Here is a 26,200-nt window from a genome sequence, read left to right on the forward strand (position 1 = left end):
TTTTTAATTGTCATTATTCGAAAACAGTTCCTCAGCCATTACATGATGATAGTCTTCTGTTTCTTTATGTTGAGAAACAGGTTGTATATCTCTTTCAGGCAAATTGGCTAAATGAAGTTGTGTCTTAGTAGTATACCACATCAGAAGGCACTATCAGAACATACATTTTGTTAACTTGTCTAGTAACTTCTGATGTTAATTTTTGATGTTATGATAATTTATGATGTTAATTAACATCACATATCTGAGATGTTATTTGTCAGTCACTACCTTAATAACTTCAAAGTTTTTTTTCCTTTGTAATAATTTGTGAGATGATACTTTGATCATAAAAATATTCTGTTTTCTTGGGCCCGGAGAGATAGCACAGCGGTGTTTGCCTTGCAAGCAGCCGATCCAGGACCTAAGGTGGTTGGTTCGAATCCCGGTGTCCCATATGGTCGCCCGTGCCTGCCAGGAGCTATTTCTGAGCAGACAGCCAGGAGTAACTCCTGAGCACCGCTGGGTGTGGCCCAAAAACCAAAAAAAAAAAAAAAAAAAAAATTCTGTTTTCTTATACTTTAAAGATTTGGTATATATTGATTCTGTTTAGTCTTTCATCTTTTTTGTTTGTTTTTGGGACATATCTAGCAATGCTCAAGGGTTACTCTTGGCTCTGTACTTAGAATATATTCCTGGAAGGTGCTTCCAGGAATTGAACCAGGACACCTGCATGCAAGAAAAGCACCTTGTCCACTGTACTATTTTTCCAGTTTTATGTTTAATTTTACCTGAACCCACTTTTGCTTTAAAAATGGAAAAATAGAGATTCTTTAATTCTAACATTAAAATTATCCTGTTACAAAAATTTTCACTTATTTCCTTATATCAGTATAGACATAAACTTTCATTTTATTCTGTGGCTTATAATCCATTCTCATACTTTATTTTTTGGAAGATGGTTTAAATTGTGGTCTACAGATCCATGCTTCTTTTCTTTTCTTTTTTTTTTTTAAATAACTTAAGGGGCCTATACATACATACATACATACAGATAGATAGATAGATAGTGTCACATTGGTTACTCCTGGCTATGCACTCAGAAATCGCTCCTGGCTTGGGTGACCATATGGAATGCTTGGGACTGATCCTAGGTCTGACCTAGGTCAGCCATGTGCAAGGCAAATGCCCTACCGCTGTGCCACCACTCCGGCCCCAGAAGGGGCCTATATTTTATTTGATTTTTAATAATATCTTTATTTAAACACCTTCAATACAAACATGATTGTAGTTAACTTTCAGTCATAAAAAGAACATCCGCTTTTCACCAGTGTAGCATTCCCATCACCAATGTCCCCCATCTCCTTCCTCCCCCCTGCCTGTATTCAAAACAGGCATTCTACTTCTCTCACTCTTTGACATTGTCATGATAGTTGTTTGCTTTCAAAATCATTGAACTATGTATTCATTTGTTCATACCATATATAAAATAATTTTAGCATTGTCATATCTATAACATAGCACAAAATAAACATATTAAGACTTAATATTTAAAAAAGTTAATATTTGTGTATACCTTTTGACTTTAAGCGTATTTATATATAACCAAAATTTTATATTCTGAAGTTATTTAAATATAAGCTCTTTCCTGCTCTCTGGCTTTTGGGTGTTTGTTATTTATTTGAAATACTCTTGAAACCAGTGGCTTCTCCTTGAATCGAGTTTGAGTTTTGCCTCTCTCTCATTTTAGGTTGATTTAATTTTATATTCTGAATATGTAAAACATTACCATGATTCACAAGTCAGAGTTATATTAAACATTAGTTATATTATTATATCAAAGCTGTCACTTCCTCCCCTATCCATTTTATTCCATTACTCATTTCTCCCACTCCTTAAATGTAATCAATTTAATCAATTTTGGCTTATCTTCCCAATGTTTCTTTTTGCCAAGATAAGCAAGAAATAAGTGTAGTGTTCCAGGAGTTTGTTTGATATCCTTCCATTGGGACCATGTTAATCTGTTCTATATGGTTTTAATTTCAGTGTCTGAGCTGCTGATAGAGTACTTCTTTACTATCAGCAGTGCTTTGAAGAAGAGGACAATATGGTAGTTATTCAGACAAGGGTATGGAGGAAAGATTCATACTTAGGAAGGTAATGTAACATGAGGCATAGAGTGTGGGCTTCAGAATCAGTCAGCCTTTCAGCTATTGGTCAAATAGCTGAAAAGATGCTTATTTGCCATCTTACTTTGGACAAGTCATTGAACTCCTCTGCACCCTGTTAAATGGGAGAACATTTGGATTTAAATAATAATACATATTAGTATTTATTAATACATAATAATACATATTGGTATTTATAACTGACAACTAATGTATTAATGATAATAGTAATATATTGTCGCATAATTAGGAGGTTAGAACAATGGCAGAAAATATATTTAATAGTATTTGCTGATTCTCCTCAGATGAAGCTTTTTTTTTTGGGTTTTTCGGGCCACACCCATTTGATGCTCAGGAGTTACTCCTGGCTAAGCGCTCAGAAATTGCCCCTGGCTTGGGGGAACCATATGGGATGCCGGGGGATCGAACTGCGGTCGCGATCTTTCCTTGGCTAGCGCTTGCAAGGCAGACACCTTACCTCTATCGCCACCTCGCTGGCCCCTGAAGCTTTTTTTTTTTTTTTTAAGCAGACATAAGATTTATAAAAGCATTCATGCTTTTGGTACCTAAGTCTCAACATTTCCTAGAATAAGACTATATGGATAACAACTAGAAATTTAGTGTATATGTTTTACAAAAACTATAGATTTCTAGACTAGTTTAAGACTGAAATTGGAAAACATTTACCATAAAGATATGATGGCATATACATATATATATGTGTGTATATGTATGTATACACATTTTTATGGGGAATTATTTTGGATCATTCCCAGCTTTATTTGGGGAGCCATGTTAATACTGGGGATTGAACCTGATTATAAAGCATCTCACGTTTGTTTTGTTTTTTTTTTTTTTTTGGTTTTTGGGTCACACCCAGTGGCTCTCAGAGGTTATTTCTGGTTCTGCACTCAGAAGTTATTTCTGACAGGCACGGGGGACCATATGGGATGCCAGGATTCTGCATGCAAGGCAAATGCCCTACCTCCATGCTATCTCTCCGGCCCCTCAGTTATTCTTCTGAATTTGACTCTGAGCATCTTACATGCAAGGCATATGCTTAATCTTTTAAACTATCTCTATCCCCTAGATGGGAAATATTTTAGACTGTCTTATAATTATGGGCATAAAATGTTTGCTGGTAACATCTCTTAAACTCTATTCTGTCATATTGGTTGTATTATTTTAGTCAACGCACATAATACACTGTAGTTTTTATCTTTCATTAAAGAGTCTTGTAATGAGGAGTAAATAAAACCATTTGAAATTATTATAGAAATGTTGTTGATTATTAGTTTCAAGGATGATGTTTAATGTATTAAACATAGGGTCAGAAACAGGGGCTAAAAATGCTAACTACTGAAACCAGAGCCTTCAGCTAAGACAACTTTGACCCTTGTGTTTAAGACCTGGAGGAGACGGGAGGTCACCAAAGAGTTTTCTTGAACTCTGTGTTTAGAAGACAGTTTCATAAATATAGGGAATTGGGAACATCTATGGGTTATGTAAATTCTGGCTCCGCAAAATTTTTCTTCTTTTCTTGGGGTGGGGGGACTAAACCTTGCAGTGTTTAGGGCTTATTCTTAACTGTACACTCAGTAATCACTCCAGACAGTGCTGGGGGACCACATGGAGTGCTTGGATTGTACTGAGTCAGGTGCTTACAAGCCAAGCAACTTATCCACCGTACTATCTTGCTGACCCCATGCCCCAAATATTTAGAAAGTGCTATTTGCTATAACAAATGCCAAAGACAAAAGGAAAGTTCTAAATATGAGAGTATAACAATAAATGATTCAATGAAATTAAGTATAAAATTAATGCCTCATAATTTTTCCTTCCTAGTCCTTTATGCCCTTATAGCACATTTAGCAATTTTATTAGCTTCTATCAAGTTATGGTATAATTATCAAAAGGCTTTCAGAAACTTTGCTCAATTGCCACATCATCTTTATCTTAATCACTTAGAAAAGAAACTTAGTTCACCTAAGTTAACATCATATGTCAACCATAGAACATATAATCACATGTTCATATGTTCTATATTACCCATAGAATAATATAATCAATGTCTCCCAATGTGCTGCTACCTCTGATTGACCTTCAGATATAGAAGATGGTGCTTGTTGATTTTTATGTCTCTTTGTCCTAGCCTGCTATTGCCCTTACTAGTTACTTATGCTTTGACTTTTGTTTTGTTTTGTTTTGTTTTTTGTTTTTTTTTCGGGCCACACCTGTTTGATGCACAGGGGTTACTCCAGGCTAAGCACTCAGAAATTACCCCTGGATTGGGGGGACCATATGGGACGCCGGGGGATCAAACCGTGGTCGTGGTCCTTCCTTGGCTAGCGCTTGCAAGGCAGACACCTTACCTCTAGCGCCACCTCACCAGCCCCGCTTTGACTTTTCTTTTCTGACTTTTGGTAACCCTCTTTCTTTTTGAATGTCATTCTTCTGTGACCTCCATAGCAACTCACAGAGCCAGGCAATCCTACTTTATTTACTTAATCTTTTAAAATTCATGATAAGATTCATATGTATCTTTAAATTCATCCTTTTAACTTTAATAAATTTTCCTGTACTTTTAATTTGGGCACTATGATTTTTGATGTTGTTAAAAACAATGTTTCAGGCATATAAGGTGAGTGAAGCACAACACCAGAACCAACTTCCATCTATCAGGGTCCCTAGGTCCTCTTCCAGTTTCCCCACCCTATTCTCTTTGCAAACTCAGTTCTAGAATCTTAGTTTAAAGGACAATGTTACCGTTATCAACTTTTAATTTTTAAGTAATTAAAAAGTTTAATATTACTACTATCTTTTTTATTTGTTTTGTTTTGGGGCCACACCTGATGGGTCCCAGGGTTTACTTTTGGCTCTGTACTCAGGAATTACTCTTGGCAATGTTCAGGGACCATACGGTATGCGGGAGTTGAAACTGGTACTTTGCATGTAAGGCAAGCACTCTACCTGCTGTACTGTCATTCCAACCCCTACTATTACCCATTCTAAATTTTCTTAATATTTTTATGTCATTTCTATTTTCAGAGGAGTATCACCTGCTGGTGCTTATAAGTCTTTAGGACTACATCTAGCAGCACTCAGGACTATATGCAGGACTAGGGATTAAACCCAGAGCTTTACCATTAGTCTTGTTCTCTACCACTTGAACTACATTCCCTGCCTCATGTTTATTTTTAATAAAATTATAGCAACTACTAAAGCTAAAATGTGGTATGCACTATAAATTTTATGTGGTTCTTCATAAAAGATGAGTTTAGGGTAAAAATAAGAAGTCAGTTATAATATTTATATTGTGATGCCTTAGAACTATAGGTGAAAAATATTAAAAGCTTTCCCCCCTTTGTTTTATAAGATTCTAGGCTTTTATTTAATCCTTACTTTTTTTCTTCTCTTCCTCCTTCTCCTCTTCCTCCCTATATTTGTCAGGTAATACTCCTGGCTCTGCACTCAGGGATCAATCCCAGATAGTGCTCAGGGAATCAGATGGGGTTCTGCATATTGAACCTGCTTTGTGCAATACAAGCACACTGTCCACTGTAGTCTACCTGGCCCCTTCTGGGGTGACTTTTCTCAGTAGTTATTATGCAAAGGATAGGGCATACAGTAAAGGTAAGATTAGTTTTTAAACTTAAGGATCTTACCATTTAGTAATGAAGACTGAGAGGTAAATGACTCATTGAATGTTGAACTAGAAAGAATACTTGATACTTCCAGACTTTAATTTTCTTTTGACATGAGAATCTCATAGAGGTTGTTAGAATTAATTGAGATGGTGAATGTAAAGTACTTAATGTAGGGCTCAGCAATTTGAACAACATGCACTATAGAAACATGAACATGACACCTTACTCAACCTTGGGGGAATAATTTGTAGGATGTCAGGGAAAGTTTCTCTGAGACAATAGAGCTAAATTCTGAGTGAGTTTAGATGGTTTCTTCTCGCTGTTGTTGACTTTTCATCATTAAGCATTAAAGTATTTTGCAGATGTGTCAATATGTTTTTACATGATGTTGTGAGTCTGAAAACTCATGTTTCACAGTTTCATATTCTGTATTTTCCTTTTATTTCAGAGAATTAAAGAGGGTAGTCTAATTGATGCAGTTAAAACAATCTGTGTGGGGGATTACATTGAATTCATAAATGGAGAAAGTACTGCTGGATGGCGTCATTATGATGTTGCTAAGAAGTTAAGGCAATTAAAAAAAGAAGAAAACTTCACCCTGAAGTTAGTAGAGCCTAGGAAGGCATTTGGTAAGTATTTCATCGTGAGTGAAATGTTTTTTCCAAGTTACTTTTTTTGGATACCTCTCTGTTTATTGGCTGAGTGTCACAAGAAAGAAAGAATTATCACATTAGGGCTCACATTTTTTTTTAATTTTTAATTTTTAATTATGAGAACAATGATGCAAAGAGGACAAGGTAAAGTTACAGTGGAAGGACAATCAACCATAAACAGAGTTCTCAGAAGAAATCCCCTTGATGATGCCTAAATATTGAACTTACAAAGAACATTAAGAAAAATAAGGCAGAACCCATGTACAATTACTTTGTCCACAAGTCCCCAGATTGTAGTACATTATAACATTTCTTAGCAGTACACAAAGCAATATAAAGGCATGAAATTTATGTGACTCCTTAAACCAGGGGTCTTCAAACTACGGCCCGGGGGCCACATATTTATTTATTCCCATTTTGTTTCTTCACTTCTAAATAAGATATATGCAGTGTGCATAGAAATTTGTTCATAATTTTTGTTTTTACTATAATCTGGCCCTTCAACAGTCTGAAGGACAGTGAACTGGCCCCCTGTTTAAAAAGTTTGAGGACCCCTGCGGCTTAAACATTGAAGGCATAGTATTTTTTTTTTTTATATTTTTATGCACATGCATATTGGTTTAAGTTAACATCAAAAGTTTAAGAGTTTTTTAGTTTTGGGGTTAGAGTCAAAGGACCACAGTAAAAACGGTGTTAGAGTGGCAAATATTGTTTGCATAGGCCCACCAAAATATAGGGGACATGGAAAGGAAAAGCCTTGGTCTAAATACAAGGAGACCCTACCCCTGAAGTTTCCTGGCATAAGACCAACTCTAGCCTCCAGGTAAACTAGTTTGTTCAACTCCAAGTCATTGTCTGTAGTGCCAATACAGTTTTATTTTTCATGCAAATCTCTATTGTTGGCATCAGGTTTCTGTATTAAAGATCCTGGAATCTGCACATCCTACATTGAAGTCAGGCTGGTGTGGAGTATCCTCTAGTTTCACCTCACAATTAAGGGGCAATACATAAAGCCCAGTCCAGTAAGCAGGTCAATGTTGTTGTTAAGTCTTCTCAGTGTTAAGGGAAGTCTCTTTTGAGTAGGTCGATGTCAGAGCAGCGGTAGGATCTTCCCTGGTAGACGATTGCCTCCAGATGATGTTATAGACAACCTTGGATGTTTTGTAGATGTCTTCCCTAGATCAGGGGTGAATGGAGAATGCCCATTCTTCTGAGGCCTGCGCCAGGTCATTATGTCAATGTTCAGGGTGTAAGGTCCCATTGCACTACAAGATTTGTGTGTTCCCAATCTCTATTAGATAAGAACTTATTTGTAGTATAGTAATTTTCCCATTTTAATGTGCCTAGGCAAACAAGAATAAAGCCACGTGGCGTATATCGGAGTATATGGGGGCGTAAAAACATGTCCAAACAATACCATGACTTGGTTCAAACATAAGCATTAAACTGAGGGACTCTTTCACCATAATTCCCTATTGAACAGTCACAAAGAGAAGAAAAGATAAAAAAATCGTCAGCTGTATAAGAAAATATTCAAAAGAGTTATAGCCGTCAAAGAAAACACACATAAAATGTTGAAAAGATATACGTGTATACATTATATACCTTTTTGGAATAGTTGGTGGAGGGGTGTTAACTCCAGGACACCACTATGGTCTGTGACTTAGGATTCTACAGTACTTAAGTTAAAAAGGGAAAATTTGGAGTAATGATGATAGGGGGGTGAGAGAGTTAAGAGAAAATGATCTTTTGTAGGGGTGTTGTTGTGAAAGGGCAGAGTACAAAATGGACATTCTGAATACACAAAAACATAATTCAATAATAGTGCACATTTTTTATTTAAAGATAATACATCACATAGTTGACAACAAACTGATCATAATATATTTGTTTTTTGAGGGACATTAGCACTGTGATTGTGATATAGTGCCATATGCATCTAGTCTAACATTTAAGAACACAGAAAATGAAAGACATCACCATGTTTAAGAAAAAACAACTATCAAAAGAAGAAAAATTGCCTAGAAGGACATTTTCCAAAAAAGATGTTTGGAATTACGACATCTGGATGTCTAGTGACTTTGATGTGGTTGTTTCAAACCCTGAGAACAGCACTTGTATTGCATTTATCTTAATTGAGCAGAACAAGATTTGCTTGAGCTTTTTAAAAACTGTAGCAACAATCTTTCAGGAAATTCAACATAAAAGCTTTAGTTACACACAGAATTGGTATTTAAAACCATTATCTAATCCATTTTAAAGACTTCCTTCAATACATTTCCTCCATTAGCGTTTTGAATTTGGCAGTATGGGATGTGGTGAATTAGTTTTCCTATGGTATGACATCTGTACTTGCTTAGTTTTAGCCATAGCAGCTGTCTCCCAACTGTTGTTCAAACTTCAGGGCCTTTTAATCTATAGAAAAATGTGCCAGCATCTCTCTCAGTACCTATCACACATTAGGCCAACACTGATATTAAAATACCTTCAGCAAAATCATTCTAAGATTTCACTTCCTCATCCCAGACCTGCCCTGCTCTTGGTTCTTGACTTTGCTTACAGAAAAATAGGGTTCTTTTCTGTTTGTTTTTTGTTTTGGCTTTTGTGCATACCTGGATGTTGCTCAGGACTTCTGGCCTCTGTGCTCTAACCCGCTGTACTACTATCTCTTGGCTGGTCCTAGATTTCCTTCCTTCCTTCCTTCTTCCTTCCTTCTCCTTCCTTTCTTCCTTCCTTCCTTCCTTCCTTCCTTCTTCCTTCCTTTCCCTTCCTTCCTTCCTTCCTCCTTCCTTCCTTCCTCCTTCCTTCATTCCTTCCTTCCTCTACTTATTCCTCCTCCTCTTACTGTTTCTTCTTCTCCTACTGTTCCTCCTCCTACTCCTTATGTTTCTTCTCCTCTGTCCTTTTCCCTTTCCCCTTTCCCTTTTTCCTTTTTAGGCAGTGCGGTTTGTAATATTGTCCTTGTAGGGGTATCATAAATATTACTTTACCTCCTTTCAGCATCTAGTTATTGTCCAGAGTGACCATTTATTACTAACATTCATGTGGTCTTTATTGTGCCCTAAATGCACATTTATGGTCTTTGTGGCAAAATCTTATGGAGCAGTTCTCCTGGATCTCATCTCTATTACTTCGGGTATTATTACCATACTATTAAAAATATCCCCCAAATGAGTGTGATCATTCTATACCTAGCTTTCTTCCTCTGACTCACACCACAGAGACTGGCACATGTCAAAAAGAACAAGAAAAAGTAGTGCTGGTGTGTATGTAAGGAGAGAGGTATTCATATTCTAGTAGGAATGTAAAGTGGTCCGCTCTTTTGGGTAAACAATGTGGACATTTCTCTAAGAACTGGGATTTGTGCTTTCATGTGACCCAGCAATACAGCTTCTGGGACTATACTTTAGGGACCCAAAACACAATGCAGAAAAAGCATCTGCACTTTTGTGTTCATTGCAGTACTCTGTACAGTAGCCAGAATTTGAAAACATCCTAAGTGCTTGAGAACAGATGAGTAGATATATAAGCAATGATACATCTATACAATGGAATACTGCACAGATTAAGAAAAATGAAGTCATGAAATTTGCTTATACATGGATGGATATGAAGAGTAATATGCTGAGTGAAATGAGTTTTTGTGCTATTTTTCTATTTTAGGCCATACCTAGTGGCATTCAGAGGTTATGCTTGACACTGCATTCAGAAATCACTCCTGGCATGCTTAGGGGACCATATGGGATCCTGGAATGGAACTTGGGTTGGCTGTGTGCAAGGCAAATGCCGTAGACTCTGTGCTATGGCTCTGGCCATTTTAAAAAAATACCTCTTTTTTGTTATAGATGGTGCTGTGATGATAGGGGGCTACAGAATGACCTAGCTATGTTATACATTTTTTTTTAAATGTGATGTTTGGGCTGTTCTCAGAAGTCAGGGAACTGCTCAGTCATTCTTGGCCATTTGCATGGATGGTACAGTGTTTGCATCCAGATGCTGCCCAGATCATTAGTGCCAAGGACTATCAGCGATGCCCTGGGAAATACTTGGGGGCTTTCTGGACTGCCATAATTGGCAGTGTTTTGTCATGGGAACAGTATGTGGTCTTGGGGATTGAACTTGTGTCTTTGCATATGTGCTTCCAACCATTGGCCTTTCAAATAAGATTTCTTTTTTTGGCTGGAGTGGGGCACAGTCAGAAGTACTCTGGGGTTACTCCTGGCTCTGCTCTCAGAAATTACTTCTGGTAGACTTGGTAGACCACATGGAATGTCGAGGATCAAACCTGGTCAGCCCTACCCATTGCGCTGTTGGTATGACCCCTTAGACAGGGTTTCTTAATCATTAGTCTCTCATGATTATTTTTCTAGGATAGTTAATAAAAATAATGGCAGAATTCAGTGAGAAAGGGAACTACATTTTCTGTCCTAAATACATGGTAAATCCTAGTTCAAATGGTATTGTAAAATTTTCTCTGCTTCTAAGTGATTCAGTAGTAATTCAATTATTTAGTAGAAGTACAAGAACAGGTTACATTATAGGAGGTAGTTCCAAGTAAACAAAACGAATGAATGCCTTATCCTAGTACTACTTTCTGGAGGCACCATTCTAGGAACTGGTAAATATTGGGGTTTTGTGTGAATCATTGCAGCATCTGAATTCAGATTTCACAGAGGAAGGAGCGGTGCTCAGATTTCTTGCAGCAGTCTTTAGAAGTAGCATTGTTTGTTGCCCAACTCCCTAGATACCATAGAAGATGAACCAATAGGAACTAGCAAATTTAAGTAAGTATTTATATTTGATTTAGATTCACTGTAAGTCAAATACTTATTCTTTTTTTCAAATATATATTCTTTTTTTAATATAATTTTTATTTTGATCATAGTGGCTTACATATTGTTGACAATAATATTTTAGGTACATATTTACATAAAATTGGGGGGGATTCCCATCACCTCAAATATATATTCTAAGTACAATTTAGGAAGTATAATTTCTTTCTAAGTTGATATATAAAACGAATATATTTTCTTTCTTTTCTTTTTTTTTGGATTTTGGGCCACACCCTGGCGTTGCTCAGGGGTTACTCCTGGCTGTCTGCTTAAAAATAGCTCCTGGCAGGCACCATATGGGACACTGGGATTCGAACCAACCACCTTTGGTCCTGGATCGGCTGCTTGCAAGGCACGGGCCCTACGAATATATTTTCTATAGTTAATTTGCTTCCATTTTCTCCTGTTGTTTGAATCTAAATCTTGTGGTCTCTGTGTTTCTGTAAAGTTGTTGATAAACTTACTTAAATGCTAGGTTAGCAATTTCAGAAGATGCTTACAAAGGTTGTTATGTTTAGCTATTAGTGCTCTGAGATTAGATTTTTCTCTGTTCAGCATCTGAGAGATGTGAGGATGGTGGATATACATCATGGGTAATATGCCTGGCTATTATAGAACCTGTTCTGTTGTCTCCATGAATTCCAGAGATGCATTTCAGAAAAGCACTGGGTAGAATTTTCCTAGTAGAGATAATATAGGTCGTAACAGATGTTAGCACCTCAAATGATGAGGGGACATTGGGTTAAGATAAGTGGAAATTGGTTTATGAGTGATGACACAGCAGTTGCTTCCTGAGGTTTCTGTGATAGCTTAATTCAACCCAGTTTATATCTTCTTCAGTGCAAGTTTGTTCCTTGTTCTTTGGCTTCATCCCAGAGCTTATACCTTTTCCAGGAAGGGAATAAACATATATAAAGAGGTAATTCAAGGTGGGAAAATAAGGCTTCTCACAACTCTGTTGAAATTAAAATTTTTTCTTTTGCTATGTTTTTTCCATCTGTGTTTTCTGACATTATCATGAGATATTGATCCTTCATTGCAATGAAACTTTACAGTATGTCATCATTATCTATTTGTCATTTCCGATTTCTGTCAAAAAAGAACTGGTGTAGGACAGTTCTTTAGGCACAACATTGGTTTTCATTATGACTATAGCTGTGTATGTTGTCAGTCTGGGCATATGAGAATGAATCTGGAGAAAGGAGGGTATTGTTACTTGAATTTAGGTGTCGAAATATTATTAAAGATTTTATAGTTTTCTAGGATGTGAGTGCCATATAGCTTGCTTGGTTAACATCAAGCTTTCTTTCAGGGAGAGTGTCAAGCCATATTGAGTTTGGTGCTGGCTACTAGATTTGGAAAGGGTCATAATTCACACACTTGAACTATATTTTGGAAAGGACCCTTGTTTATGTAACTCACAAATATGTTATTGGAACCCTGCTGTGTTCCATGTTCCACGCAAGGCACAGTGATATTAAGAAAGTAAACTAAACAGTGGCCGAAGTGGTGACGCAAGTGGTAAGACATCTGCCTTGCCCTCGCTAGCGTACAACAGACCGCAGTTTGATTCCTTGGCATCCCAGATGGTCCACCAAGTCAGGAATAATTTCAGAGTGCATAGTCATTAGTAACCCCTGAGTATCACCAAACCAAAAAACCATAAAAACAACCCCCCCAAAAAAAAATCCCAAAACAATATCTACTTTGTTTCAAAATCTAGTACAAAAATGTTAATGGTGAATTTCCTCAAATTCACTTATTGAATTCTTAGGCTCCAGTACTTCAGAATGTGTCTATGTTTGAAGACATAATTTTTAAAATTTTGCCTTACTATTTTAATATTATTAAATTACTATCACTAATAATTAATATCAATAATATTAATAAAATTAATAGAAATAAACAAAAATTAATCAGTACATCATACTGTTTTTTAATAATGATTGTTAACTAGATAATTATTAAGTTAAACTAAGGTCTTAAGGTATTTAAATGATGCAATATTTTTGAGGTATCCGAAAGAAGAGGCAGGCTATTTGGGCATACAAACATGTAGAGGGAAGATGTGAACATCTCGGTGGCTATCTACAAGTAAAGAGAGAGACCTCGGAAGAAAGCAACCATTGTGATAACTTGGTCTGAGAATTATGGTCTCTGGGTCTGTGAGGAATTACATTTCTGTTGTTTAATTCGTATAGTCCTCTATATGAAAGACAGAGCTAACAGAGGCTTAATAAGGAAGAGGTGTGTTAAAAAGGAAGAAATGATTGAGCAAGTTCTTTAGCAGTTGATTATGGGCTCACCTATAATTTAGAAAGCATAGGTATCTTAGCAGTTCCCTGGCCTTGAGCAAGTGGCAAGAACATATATTTTCATTTAACAAATATTTGAGCATTCCTTGATCTTTTTTACACCTATGGGCAGCACCTGTCCTGAATGTTGGTCTATGGACTAACATAGACTGATAATAATTGCCACTGGAATAAGCAAAGGTACCGAAATTTTGAGGAGTAACATATTTAGAAGTATCACGGATGTCAGCATGGTTGGAATAGAAGTTATGTATGTAGGTGGTGATGTGGCAGGGGCTGAAGTTCAAGTCAGTGGAGACCAGATTCTCAAGGGACTTCTATATGAAGATTATGAATGAGCAATATAGAACCAAAGAAGGATTGTTTAAAAGAGGATATATCAAGATGAGACTTAGATTTTAGAAATACTGAGCACAGTATCAGTGGAAGTTGGGGAATTTAAGGTGACTGTTAGGAGATCCATAAAAATTCTGTTGGAAGAGACAATAAAATCCTTATTAGGGCCTGGAGATGAGAAGCAGTATGCTGGAATTTTTTGTTCTTTTCTTTCCTCAACTCCATGTTCAATAACATGGTAATGACTTGACATTGGCTATAAGGTACTTATAGAAATGGGCAGGTCCTGCGAGTTCCAGTCTTTAAAGCTTGGTATATGTGCTGTTGAAGTAAGCAATGGATTTTTATTTTTATCTTGAAAAATCTGATGGTCAAATATTTACCTGAATATCCAAGAACATAAGAACATAGAATTTCAGCAATTGGATGTAGAAGTAAAGGAAAAGAGATTGCAAACAGCCACCTGCAGACTTATACTTGGGTGAGAAATCATGTGGTGTCATTCCTTGAGAAAAAGAAATGAATTGAGATGAGTAGATAGGGAAGAGTATAAGTTTAGATCAGAGGACTTTGAAGTTTGGGGGTATAAAGAGGGTACTGAGAATTGAGGTCTAGGAAGTGGCTATTGTACTATGGTAGCACATGACATGGAAATAGATCTTATTATTCAGTAATAAATGAAAGGGAATCATAGTATTTAAAGCTAGACAGAGAAGTATCCAGCACAATGAGTGGTCATACAAGTGATGCCTTCTGGATGGTCTTTACCAGTGCACTCAAGAATAAAATTGTTGGGCCCGGAGAGATAGCACAGCGGCGTTTGCCTTGCAAGCAGCAGATCCAGGACCAAAGGTGGTTGGTTCAAATCCCGGTGTCCCATATGGTCCCCCGTGCCTGCCAGGAGCTATTTCTGAGCAGACAGCCAGGAGTAACCCCTGAGTACTGCCAGGTGTGGCCCAAAAACCAAAAAAAAAAAAAAAAAAAAAAAAAAAGAATAAAATTGTCCCATAAGATGATACTTTCTTAAGCTGGCTTGTGGATGCTGATGGAGAAATAAAAACCATTTTAAAAGATGCCCTTAAATTCTCTGTAATATCCATAGTAAAAATATCACTGACCAGTGGGGTTTACTAGAAACTATTTTAGAATGCAGAATAATTCATGGTGCCTTGTGCATATTAAGGATATATTATTTGTTATGTTGTTTTCACATGTATGTTCTTTTTAATTCTGTATCTATAGTATTATATTTTTGTATGTGTCATATAATGTATATTTTTATCATTGTGAAATAAGCAAAATTAATCAAACAAAAACAATTTCAAGCATTTTAAAGCCACTGCTTTAAATGACACTCTTGTTCGAAAATGTTTAATTTAATGGGAAATTTTCCCATACTCAATACAGTTCTTGTTGGTCCACTACATTTTGATTTAAAATTTCTTTTCTCTAGCCATGATGATGGCTAGAGGTGATGGCAACTTTCCCAGTTCTTATCAAGTATCGACTGGAATGTCTCTAGTGGTATTTTTTTAGGGCACGGCTCACTTCCTTTCTTTTCTGGCAATGAAAAGGAACATGTCTCCACAATGAGCTCAACCTGATAGAGTAACTCTGTAAAGTTGGATTTTCCCAAGGCTATGAAAATGTGCTCTAGGACAAGACAAGTTCAACAGGTTTATTTCTTATTGATGCCTTTTAATTGCAGAAAAATAACACTAACTTGAAGGCTTTGATTCACTTTGACTTAGATGAGTCTATTTTAGTTAATTAATTTTTAATTGTTGCTCTATGTAGAATAAAAATCTGTGGAAAGAAGGCTTAAAATGTTCTAAATTTTTTTTAGAAAGGGAGTAGAAAGTTAAATTTACCACTTCAGATGCATCAATAGTCTTTGGTTTGGGATCAGATTTTGTAACAGGTCTCTGGGCTATGTCTTCTTTTAGAAACTTCCATTTTTGTGCTGTGTGTCCATCAGAATAGGATGTCCAGAATGTGAAGTACATTCTAGTCCTTTGAGTCATTCACAGCTGGAAAATTATTGAACCTCATCTTCATGATTCAGCTAACTGTTGTGTTCATTTTCAAAGGCCATCATGCCTTTTTAATATTCAGAGAGAAACCTTGGCTTTTAAAGTTTAAATGATTTTATATAAACCATTAAATATTAAAATTATTTTGAGTTATGCTTTTTCTAATGAAAAACCCATGGCCTCAAATTCTTTACACATATGCTGAGTTCTACAAAATGTACTGGCAAATATAAAAAATTAAAAGGTAAAAAGTTAAGTGCAAGAAGTGAATTATGTAGACTACCATTTTCAACCTGGATGATGAGACAATGTGAGGTGAATTATTTAATCTTATTTGACTTCTTAGTGTCTTCACAAAAAAGTGAAGATGATGATAATGGTATCATATTGGACCTTTGTGAGATTAAATTCATGAACAAAATCATAGAACATTATTCTGGTGCATAGTAATTCTTGAAGGAAAGTCAACTATTACTATAACATAGTTATGACCTTTTCATTATTTTTATTAGAAGTCATTTTAGGAATAAGATAGGCCCACATGAAAAAGGAAAAGTAAAGCAATGACGGTAAACTGGTGATTAGCAAGTATGTTCTATGTTCTAGCATGCTTCAACTTCTGGAAAGACAGGTAATACTAGCATTTCTTATAACAGTTAAATATATTGGCATTGCAGTAGCTTCCGCTTACTTTTCTAAGTAGTTTCTGAGTCAGAAACCGTTTAATCCTTACCATCATCCTAAATGGTCAAGCAGTTAGTTCCAAGTCTGTGACCCTTCAGAGCTAACATTGTGAGTCAGTATGTTGCTATCCTCAAGAAACTTAAAGAGGCAGATTCATTAAGAATAAAATAGCTCAGGGGCTGGAGAGATAGCATGGAGGTAGAGTATTTGCCTTGCATGCAGAAGGACGGTGGTTTGAGTCCTGGCATTCCATATGGTCCCCTGAGCCTGCCAGGAGTGATTTCTGAGTGTAGAGCCAGGGGTAACCCCTGAGCTCTGCTGGGTGTGACCAAAAACAAAGAATAAAATAGTTCTAGTAGTAATAGTAACTATCATTTACTGATACATACTTAAAACAATATAATCTAGTAATTAAGAAGATAGACTTTAAACCCGAAAGCCTAGATTCTTGTTTTTGCATCATATAGTGTGATCCTCAGCAAGTTACTTCCTCCTTCTAAGCCCATTTTGCTTAGCCATATACTATTGTGAGAACTAAGTGAATTAATATATAAAAAAGCACTTAGATCTTTTTGAATGTTCTTGCTATGAGGACTCTTCACTATTATGACCCGATTTTATCCTCATGCCATTCCTATGAGGAATTTAGCTGTGAGGCAGCTAAATAACATTGAGGTCACTTAATTGTGGGTATTAAGAGCACCCACAAATCTAATCCCATTTGATCTCAAGATTTGTGCTGCAAACAGTATGTGTAGTCACCTCGTAAGACTCTGATGCTGACTATGATGCATGCTGTAATGCAGATTTAAATAAAAGACAATTATGCTGAGAGCTGACTTGTCATTGTTTAGAGGAGTTCCAAGGCTTAGAGTGATGGGGCTGGGAGAAATGGAAAGACTGGGAAAGAACTTCTTCACAGATCAAAACCAATGGATAGTTGATTATATATGTCTCATCAGTGTGAATCTTGAGACTTCCAAACACAAAACCATGGATAAATTCTCAGCCTTGGTGTGTAGCCACAGTGGCAGAGTTCAACTGGTACTTCATTATTTCTCGGATTGTGAATTAAGAAATTAAGTCTAGGGCCCGGAGAGATAGCACAGCGGTGTTTGCCTTGCAAGCAGCCGATCCAGGACCAAAGGTGGTTGGTTCGAATCCCGGTGTCCCATATGGTCCTCCGTGCCTGCCAGGAGCTATTTCTGAGCAGACAGCCAGGAGTAAACTCTGAGCAACGCCGGGTGTGGCCCAAAAACCAAAAAAAAAAAAAAAAAAAAAAAAAAAGAAAAAGAAAAAGAAATTAAGTCTAGAAACCTCCACCAGACTAGATGAGAAAGGTTCTTATAGGATTATACTTATATTAGGGCTTGAAAGATGGAACATATGGATAAGGAGGGAGGTTTTATGGGGGGAAGGTTTTAGGACAGTGAAGAAGCCTAATCTTGGGAAAACTATTGCAAATCGGGCTGCAGAATCAGAATAAAACCATATTAAGAACTTTGAAAACTAGATAAAGATGCTGGAGCAATAGTACAGAGGGCAGGACACATGCCTTACTTATGAACAACCTGAATTTTATCACTGTATTCTCTGAGATCTACTAGGAGTGATCTTTGAGGAAGAGTCATATGTAAAGCCATCAGAATTGCCTGGTGTGACCACTGGTCCCCTTCTCCCTCAAATCCCCCCACAAAAACTATGTAGAGAAGTTGAGCTTATAGAGGGTAATAGAGAAACATTTTGACATCACACCTGAAAATTGACATGATATTGGAAATAGATAGTGAAATAGACATTGGAAATTAATCTTGGAAGAACAGTATGGCTATCTGATTGGTAGAGAGACCATTTAGACGGCTGATGCAGTAGACCAGAAGTTAATGATTAAGGCTGGTATTGTGATAGCAGGGGGATTAAAGGGAAATAGAAAAGCCCAAGTTAATATTGCAATTAGAAATAGGGGCAGGTGGGCCCGGAGAGATAGCACAGCAGTGTTTGCCTTGCAAGCAGCCGGTCCAGGACCAAAGGTGGTTGGTTCGAATCCCAGTGTCCCATATGGTCCCCCGTGCCTGCCAGGAGCTATTTCTGAGCAGACAGCCAGGAGTAACCGCTGAGCACCGCCGGGTGTGGCCCAAAAACAAAAAACAAAGAAAAAAAAAAAGAAATAGGGGCAGGTGATCAAGGAAATATGGCTAACTATAGAAAAGAGGATAGAATTTTGAAGAGAAGGAAGTACTACCATGTCACTTGAAGTGAGTCAGTTGTGACGTAGAATGGGTTCAGGGAAAAATCAGGAAGAGAAGTTTCATTTTAGATGTAGTGCACTTTACCTGACCGTGACGTTCTCATATTCCTTTATGGTAAGGGTTAAAAGTGCTCACAACGACATTTTAGGTAATAAAAATGCCAGTGAATCATCTTATTTTTATGTTTTAGGGTCTGCTCTGCCCCCATTTTGCTACACCCAATGGTGCTCAGGGTTTATCCCTGGCCCTATGCTCAGGGATAATTCCTACAGGGCTTAGGTGGACTAAATGGAGTGCCGGGGATTGAACCGGGTTTGGCTGCATGCAAGGCAAGCACCTTACCTGATGTACTATTATTCAGCCACTGTTAATCGTTTATATCTAGTCAGATATTAGTCTGGCATTTACCACAAACTTGCGATGGGAGAAGATCAATGAAAAGCCAACTCTGTGAGTTGTGGCAGATGTCTTAGAGATGAATGAAGAGTAAGCTGATAATGTGTTCTTACTGGAAAGAACTAGGTGATGCTAGATGAAGACTAAACTAAGTGTGTACTCACATTATACACATTTTACTCTAATTTATATCTCTCATTAAAAAAAAACTTATTACAGGGGAAGGAGCGGTGGCACAAGGGGTAAAGCATCTGCCTTGCCTGTGCTAGCCTAGGACGGACCATATTCTATCCCCCAGCATCGCATATGGTCCCCCAAGCCAGGAAAGATTTCTGAGCGCATAGCCAGGAGTAACCCCTGAGTGTCAAGTGTGGCCCCAAAACAAAACAAAATAAAACAACACTTGTTACATGTTCAAGTTTCTTAATTTTAGAAAGAAAATTACAATAATTTCAAATACAAAAACTTTGTAATATTTATTTTCAAGGTATTTTTCCATATGAGTGGCTGATGTCCTAGAGAGCTATATTATTTAAGGAGCATTTGGAATGAATAAGAACCGGGAATAGATGGTAGATAACAGTTTTCAGCTGTTTTTAATTGAAGCCTGTAAACTTAATGTAGAATGAAAGGGTCAACAAAGTAAAATAAAATGCAAGTCTCTTGTCTAATATGGCTGAATAGTGTCACTGTAATAAAAATAACTAGACAACCAATTGTACCAATAAATAATTTATCAGAAAGTATTTTCATGTATTAGATGTCATCATATAATTATAAGAAAATTAATTTAACATTGCATTCAAACTCGTATTAAAGTATTTTATCTCTAAAAGTTAGAATAGATAAGCAGGTTTACATATGATAAATGTTTATAAATATTAAAAGATTATAAAGTAATATGCACAAAGCATTAAAAGCCATCTTTTATTTTTTGTTTTGAAAGCATAAAGTATTTCTTGAAAAAATAGAACTTTGTACCCAAGAAAACCACTCTTTAATATAGGAGAAATATGATGTAATATGTGCATTGAAATACTATTATCTTTCTCCTCTTTTTAAAAGTTTTATTATTTACAACACACAAGTTTAAAGAAGTAGCTTAATATGTCAGACTCCTAGCAAAGACACTGTCCATTCTTCCCACCTATCCACTCCTCACTCCCTTAAACAACCATCAAACTTCTTTAAGGGAAGTCAGGTTTTTCCCTTAGAAAGCTAGCTGTCTTTGTGTATGCGAGCTTGATCAATTTATACATATTTCATTTATTGATAAATATTGATAAGTAAATATTTCACAGAAATATATGTGAAACCACCTAGAAATTTTCTTTCATTTTCTTGCCTATTTTACTTAGTACAAACTTATCAGATTCTATTTATTTCTCTTAAAGCACTATTTTTATTATTTCTATGACAATAGTAATTCATGCACATATGTTTTAGAGCCCTTACATGTGCAAAATGTCTTTTTAAGTGATGGATTTATGAATGACCTTTGTTTCGGCTTTGGCACTTTCACATTTTAAATGTAAAATGAACACTAAAATGTTCAAAACAGAAAATTGAATAGGAAAAAAAAGGATAGCTTCTTTAGGCTAACAAGGAGAAGAATACAACCATTCTTTCCATTTTTATTCTATATATGAGAAAGATTATTTTGTTCTGTTCCTTTCTTTCTGACTGTTCTTCCTGATGCCCTCTAATTTCAACCACATAGAGGCATGTTGCCTGATTTTATCTTTTTTTAAAAAAACCTTTGCATAGTTTTTCATTATGGATATTACAACTTCTCAATCCATTCATCTGTAGTTGGGCATTTGTGTTGTTCCATATTTTGTCTATTGTACTAAGTACTGCAAAGAACATAAACAGGCACAGCCTTTTAAATAATTTTTTTGTGTGTTTTGGGGTGGTAGATGTCAAGAAGTGGTGTTGCTGAATTAAATAAAAGTTCTAATATTTTTTGAGAAGTCTCTATTGTTTTCTATAAGGATTTGAATAAGACAGTTTTCATACTAACAATAAATGAGTGTTCATTTTTACAACATCCCTGCTAACCATTTTCTAGATTTCTTGATAAATGCCATTCTCACTGATGTGAAATGATTTCTCATTGCTGTTTTAATTTGCATTTCCCTAACAATAAGTGACAATGAGCAATTTTGATATGTCATTAACCTCTATATTTCTTCTTAAGGAAAAGTGTCTTTAAAAAATGAAATTAATCTTTGAGTTTATACTTTTTTATTATCATTTTAAACAGTTTTAGTTAGTATTATAAAAATGCTTCCAAACTGGAAAATATTACTTCTTTTTTTGCATGAGGGAGCACATCCAGCACTGCTCAGAGATTACTACTGGCTCTGCACTCAGGAATCACTTCTGGTGGGCTCTGGGACCATATGGAATGTTGGAAATTAAACATGGGTCAGCTGCATGTAGGGCAAGTACCCTTCCTGCTATTTGGCAAATTCCAGATTGGCAAATTTTACATGCTATTAAGTCCAAATTGGCATGAGTATTTTAAAATTACTCTTAACTTATTAAAGGCTAGGAGAAAAATACGTGTAAGAAACCAGTAATAAAAATTAGCAATTTAGATGTTTTGAATTCCCGTGATAAAATTATACTGTGGAGTAAAACAAGAAAAGAACAAACAAAATATTTAATCATAACTTTCTTTTTTTATACATCATGTTGGAATCTTGAGGTTTGTTATCTTTTTTTTTTTTGTAAGATGTTTACCCTGGCAAATTCATGAATCTCTAGAGATGCAATTAACTTTGACTATAATTTTAGGGAGTTATAAAAATAGGGTTGAGTTTTTCTTAAATGACAACTTAGCTAAAGAACAAGAAAATTTGGGCACAGTTATTCCAGTTTTGACACTCATCATGCATTTTTCAGGCTCATCAAAGAACAGTTGAGAGTGACTTTGCTTTTACTTGGCTTGGTTCATGTGTTACCAGTTCTTTTAATCAGTACCACAATACCCTAACAGCTGAGTTGAAAAAAAAAATCACTGGAATATAGCTCCAAGATTAGAAACACAAACTTTTTATGCAGGAGCCCTTGATTCAATTCCTAGCACTCATGATCCCCTAAGTACTGCTGGTAATGTTCCCCAAGGGAAATTCAAAACAAAAAAAAATGGGGGGTGGGAAAAAATATCCTGACACAATTTATTTTTAAAGTATAAGAAAATGTTATAGAGAAGAAGGTTATATGAATAAAAGAACGTAGTTAAATTTTTAGGTCCTGAGACACAAGCCAGATAAATCTATCAATTAGAGAGAGAGAGAGAGAGTGTGTATGTATGTATGTATGTTGTTTATGGATAATGCCATTTGCATACACCTATGAAGATCTGTTTCATGACTTAAAAATATCTATCTGTAACATACCTTCAATTGGACACAGTAAAAATTCCTACCTATTTCATGAAGAAAACGGAATTTTAGAAATTGGTTTATGAGTAAACCTCACATTAGTAAAAGTCTTTGTTGGGCACATATAGGTGGTCAGGACCCAGATCATAATTCTCCATCATGTCAAGACAGTGGTCAGTAATCTGTTTATTCACTGGAACAGAAAAAGGGAGTCTTGTCTCAATTTCTAGAAAAAATCCTTAGATGTGTTTTGACATGTGAGCCATTAGTTTCTCCTGGGCCATACCAGGTCTCCAATAACCAGTAGATAATGAGCTGACAATCAGCTAATAGCATTAGTAAAGTTAACTCACTGTCTATAATAGAATACAAGTGAAGTAGTGACTCTAGGGTAGAGACTGCTGGCCTTTTATTTTTCTGCTCTAACACTCACCAGTTGTCTATTACCTTGGTGAAGTAATTTAATTTTTCTTCTAAGCTTTGGTTTTCTTATTCACATGTAATTGAAAAGAGTAGTTATCACAGGTATTGCAAAATTAAACAGTTAGTGTAGAACAAATCTAATTGTACTTTGGGACATATTCAATGTTCAGTTCAAAGATAATTAATTATTATTTTTTTGACCACACCCAGTGGTGCTCAAGCATTGCTCCTGGCAGGTTTGGGAGACTATATGGGATGCCAGGGATAGAACTTGAGTCAGCTGTGTGCAAGGCAAATGCCCTACACATTGTGCTATTGCTCTGCCCAAAGATAATTTTAAATAGTCTTTCCCTAATGATTTATATGGTTGTGCAATAGTAAATTATAGCTTGTATGTATTTATTCATTTAAATAAAAAATTTCACCAAGAATATCAGCCACGTAAGAAAAAAATGTTTAATGCTTAATAGCCATATGTTGTTTTTTGAATTTTCTGTAAATGAGAGCTTGAGTGTAGATCCCAGGTAAGACTCTTGATCCCAACTGTTGTTGCTTTATAGAAAAGTATAGTCTTCAACGATTATTAAATTTTGTAAAGAACCACCCAATTAAAAATATTGGCAACACATAAGAACAGCTCTCAAGTCAGCACACATAACAAAGAGGTCTGTGGATCATCTCTAATTATCATTTTCTATGTCTCTCAAGCCTGAGTTCTTTCTTTGGTGCCATCCTTTGCATTTCTAGTAGCCAGTAGAAAGAAAGTCTCAAGTGAGACATTTCCCAGAGGTCTAGAGGCCTAATGAAAGGTGGGGAGGGGGCACTGAAACCTAAATGCTCCACCTTATGCTTTTGGAGCCTTTAAAACTATAGCCTAGAACAGTGTTTCTTAAACTTTTCACACTGATAACTCTTTCCTACTAGTAAATTTTTGTGTAACCCAGGCATATGTGTATTAAATAGGCATACCAGGGGCCGGAGAGATAGCATGGAGGTAAGGCATTTGCCTTTCATGCAGAAGGTCATTGGTTTGAATCCCGACATCCCATATGGTCCCCTGAGCCTGCTAGGAGCGATTTCTGAGCATGGAGCCAGGAGTAACCCCTGAGCCCTGCCAGGTGCGACCCAAAAACCAAAAACAATAGGCATACCAATAAAATATTTAACGATAATATATCAAAAGAAGTTTATTTTAAAACAACTTCTTTTTAAATGTTTTGTGCAGCTGTCCTAGATTTAATTTCTAGCACTGCATTTCCCTGAGTAATGTTTCTAGTGTCTCTAAGGAGAAAAATAAAAACAAAACAAAACAAAAAGTTCAAATCCCTACACAATTTTTTAAAATATGAGAAAATGTTATAATGTTTTAAAATATAATAAAGTGCTAGGACCTAGATTATTTTTCTTCCTCTTTCATTTTAACCTTACTGTCTTTAATTTTAATTTTATTTTGTTTATTTGGGTCATATTATGGTACTTGAGACCACTCTTTGCTCAGGGTGGTGCATAGGGGTTGTTTTTGGTGGTGGCCAAGAGACTTTGTAATACTGAGGTTCAAACTTAGTGCTCACTCATACAAAACATGAGCTCCAGTCCTTTGAGCTATCACCCCACCAATAGTTTTACATTCTTGATGACTAGGTATTTACTTGAACATCATTTTTCTAGGGAGTTTCAGGTTTGTAAAAATCAAATTTAAGAGCTCACTTAATCCTCTATTAATGCATTGTGGATTGTGAAATTGATGTAATAATCTCTCTTCCTTATGAATTGGTTAGTATGACCCAGTCTTTGAGATTCAGGTCAAATTTGGATCACTGAGAAAAAGGAAACATTTCTGGGCTGCAGTGTTGACGGCCACTGAGTAATTCATCTGCAAAGTTTTTCCATCTAGTCATCATTTTGATGTTACTCTTGATGTGTACAAGTCTACAAATGGTGGGGCCGGGCGGTGGCGCTGGAGGTAAGGTGCCTGCCTTACCTGCGCTAGCCTAGGAGACGGACCGCGGTTCGATCCCCCGGCATCCCATATGGTCCCCCAAGCCAGGAGCGACTTCTGAGCGCATAGCCAGGAGTAACCCCTGAGCGTCACCGGGTGTGGCCCAAAAAACAAAAAAAAAAAAAAAAAAAAAAAAAAAAAAAAACAAGTCTACAAATGGAAAGGACAGGAACTGATCAACAAATTAGGTGAGGTATCTTTTTTTTTTTTTTTTTTTTTTTTTTTGGTTTTTGGGCCACACCCTGTGACGCTCAGGGGTTACTCCTGGCTATGCGCTCAGAAGTTGCTCCTGGCTTCTTGGGGGACCATATGGGACGCCGGGGGATCGAACCGCGGTCCGTCCTAGGCTAGCGCAGGCGAGGCAGGCACCTTACCTCCAGCGCCACCGCCCGGCCCCAGGTGAGGTATCTTACATCAACTGACACGGGTTGTAGAAAAGGGGATGGTGTTGTCCAGTTAGCAGCTCATGTATGGCCAAGTAGCCTAATAACAGATGTTTGGTGAAGTCCATTCCCATGACATGAGGGGGCCTCCACTGCGGACTGTTCCCTTTGAGAGGCTGAACATGATTTATGAAACTAATAATAGTCTTGTTTTAGGCATAGAATATTGCTATACCACACCTGAGTGTTAGCCTTCCCACCCTGTGTCTGGGCTCCCATCTTCCTCTGAAACCACCAAGTTATCAAACACAGTTTAATAGGCTGATTCTCAGGATTATTTGCCACTGGCCATTTATAGTTCCCATACAAGAAAGAACATTTGGTACTCATCTTTCTCCTCACTTCGCCCAGCACGATCCCATCCAGATCCACATACCTGCTAGTGAACTACAGAATTCAATTTTCCTTATTCCATAGTTTCAAATAGCTAGTTCTGATCTGAGTGCAACTCTCAATAAAATCATGGTTTTGTCCCATTCTCAAAATGATCCACACACTCAGCCAATTAGGGTACTTTTGGGGCTAGAAAAGATGTTCTGTGCAGAAAAGAGGAGAAATTCCAGTCTCCTCTGATTTACCCTGTGCCAACTGGGGGATCTTATCCATGTTGCAGGTAATTCTCCTGCATGCAAGGCTCTGACTTCCATCAGC

At 36.7% G+C, this 26,200-nt stretch overlaps 1 protein-coding gene across 1 annotated transcript in view; it reads left to right on the forward strand.

Annotated features, from left to right (window-relative positions):
- Positions 1-26,200, forward strand: part of GIPC2 (GIPC PDZ domain containing family member 2) — a 98,701-nt gene that overhangs the window by 42,867 nt on the left and 29,634 nt on the right. Inside the window, exon 3 of the mRNA XM_049771480.1 lies at positions 6,243-6,423. Within this exon, the coding sequence (XP_049627437.1) occupies positions 6,243-6,423 (181 nt within the window). The remainder of the gene's footprint in view (positions 1-6,242; positions 6,424-26,200) is intronic.

This window comes from Suncus etruscus, chromosome 4 (assembly GCF_024139225.1).
Source record: "Suncus etruscus isolate mSunEtr1 chromosome 4, mSunEtr1.pri.cur, whole genome shotgun sequence".
Taxonomy (NCBI): domain Eukaryota; kingdom Metazoa; phylum Chordata; class Mammalia; order Eulipotyphla; family Soricidae; genus Suncus; species Suncus etruscus.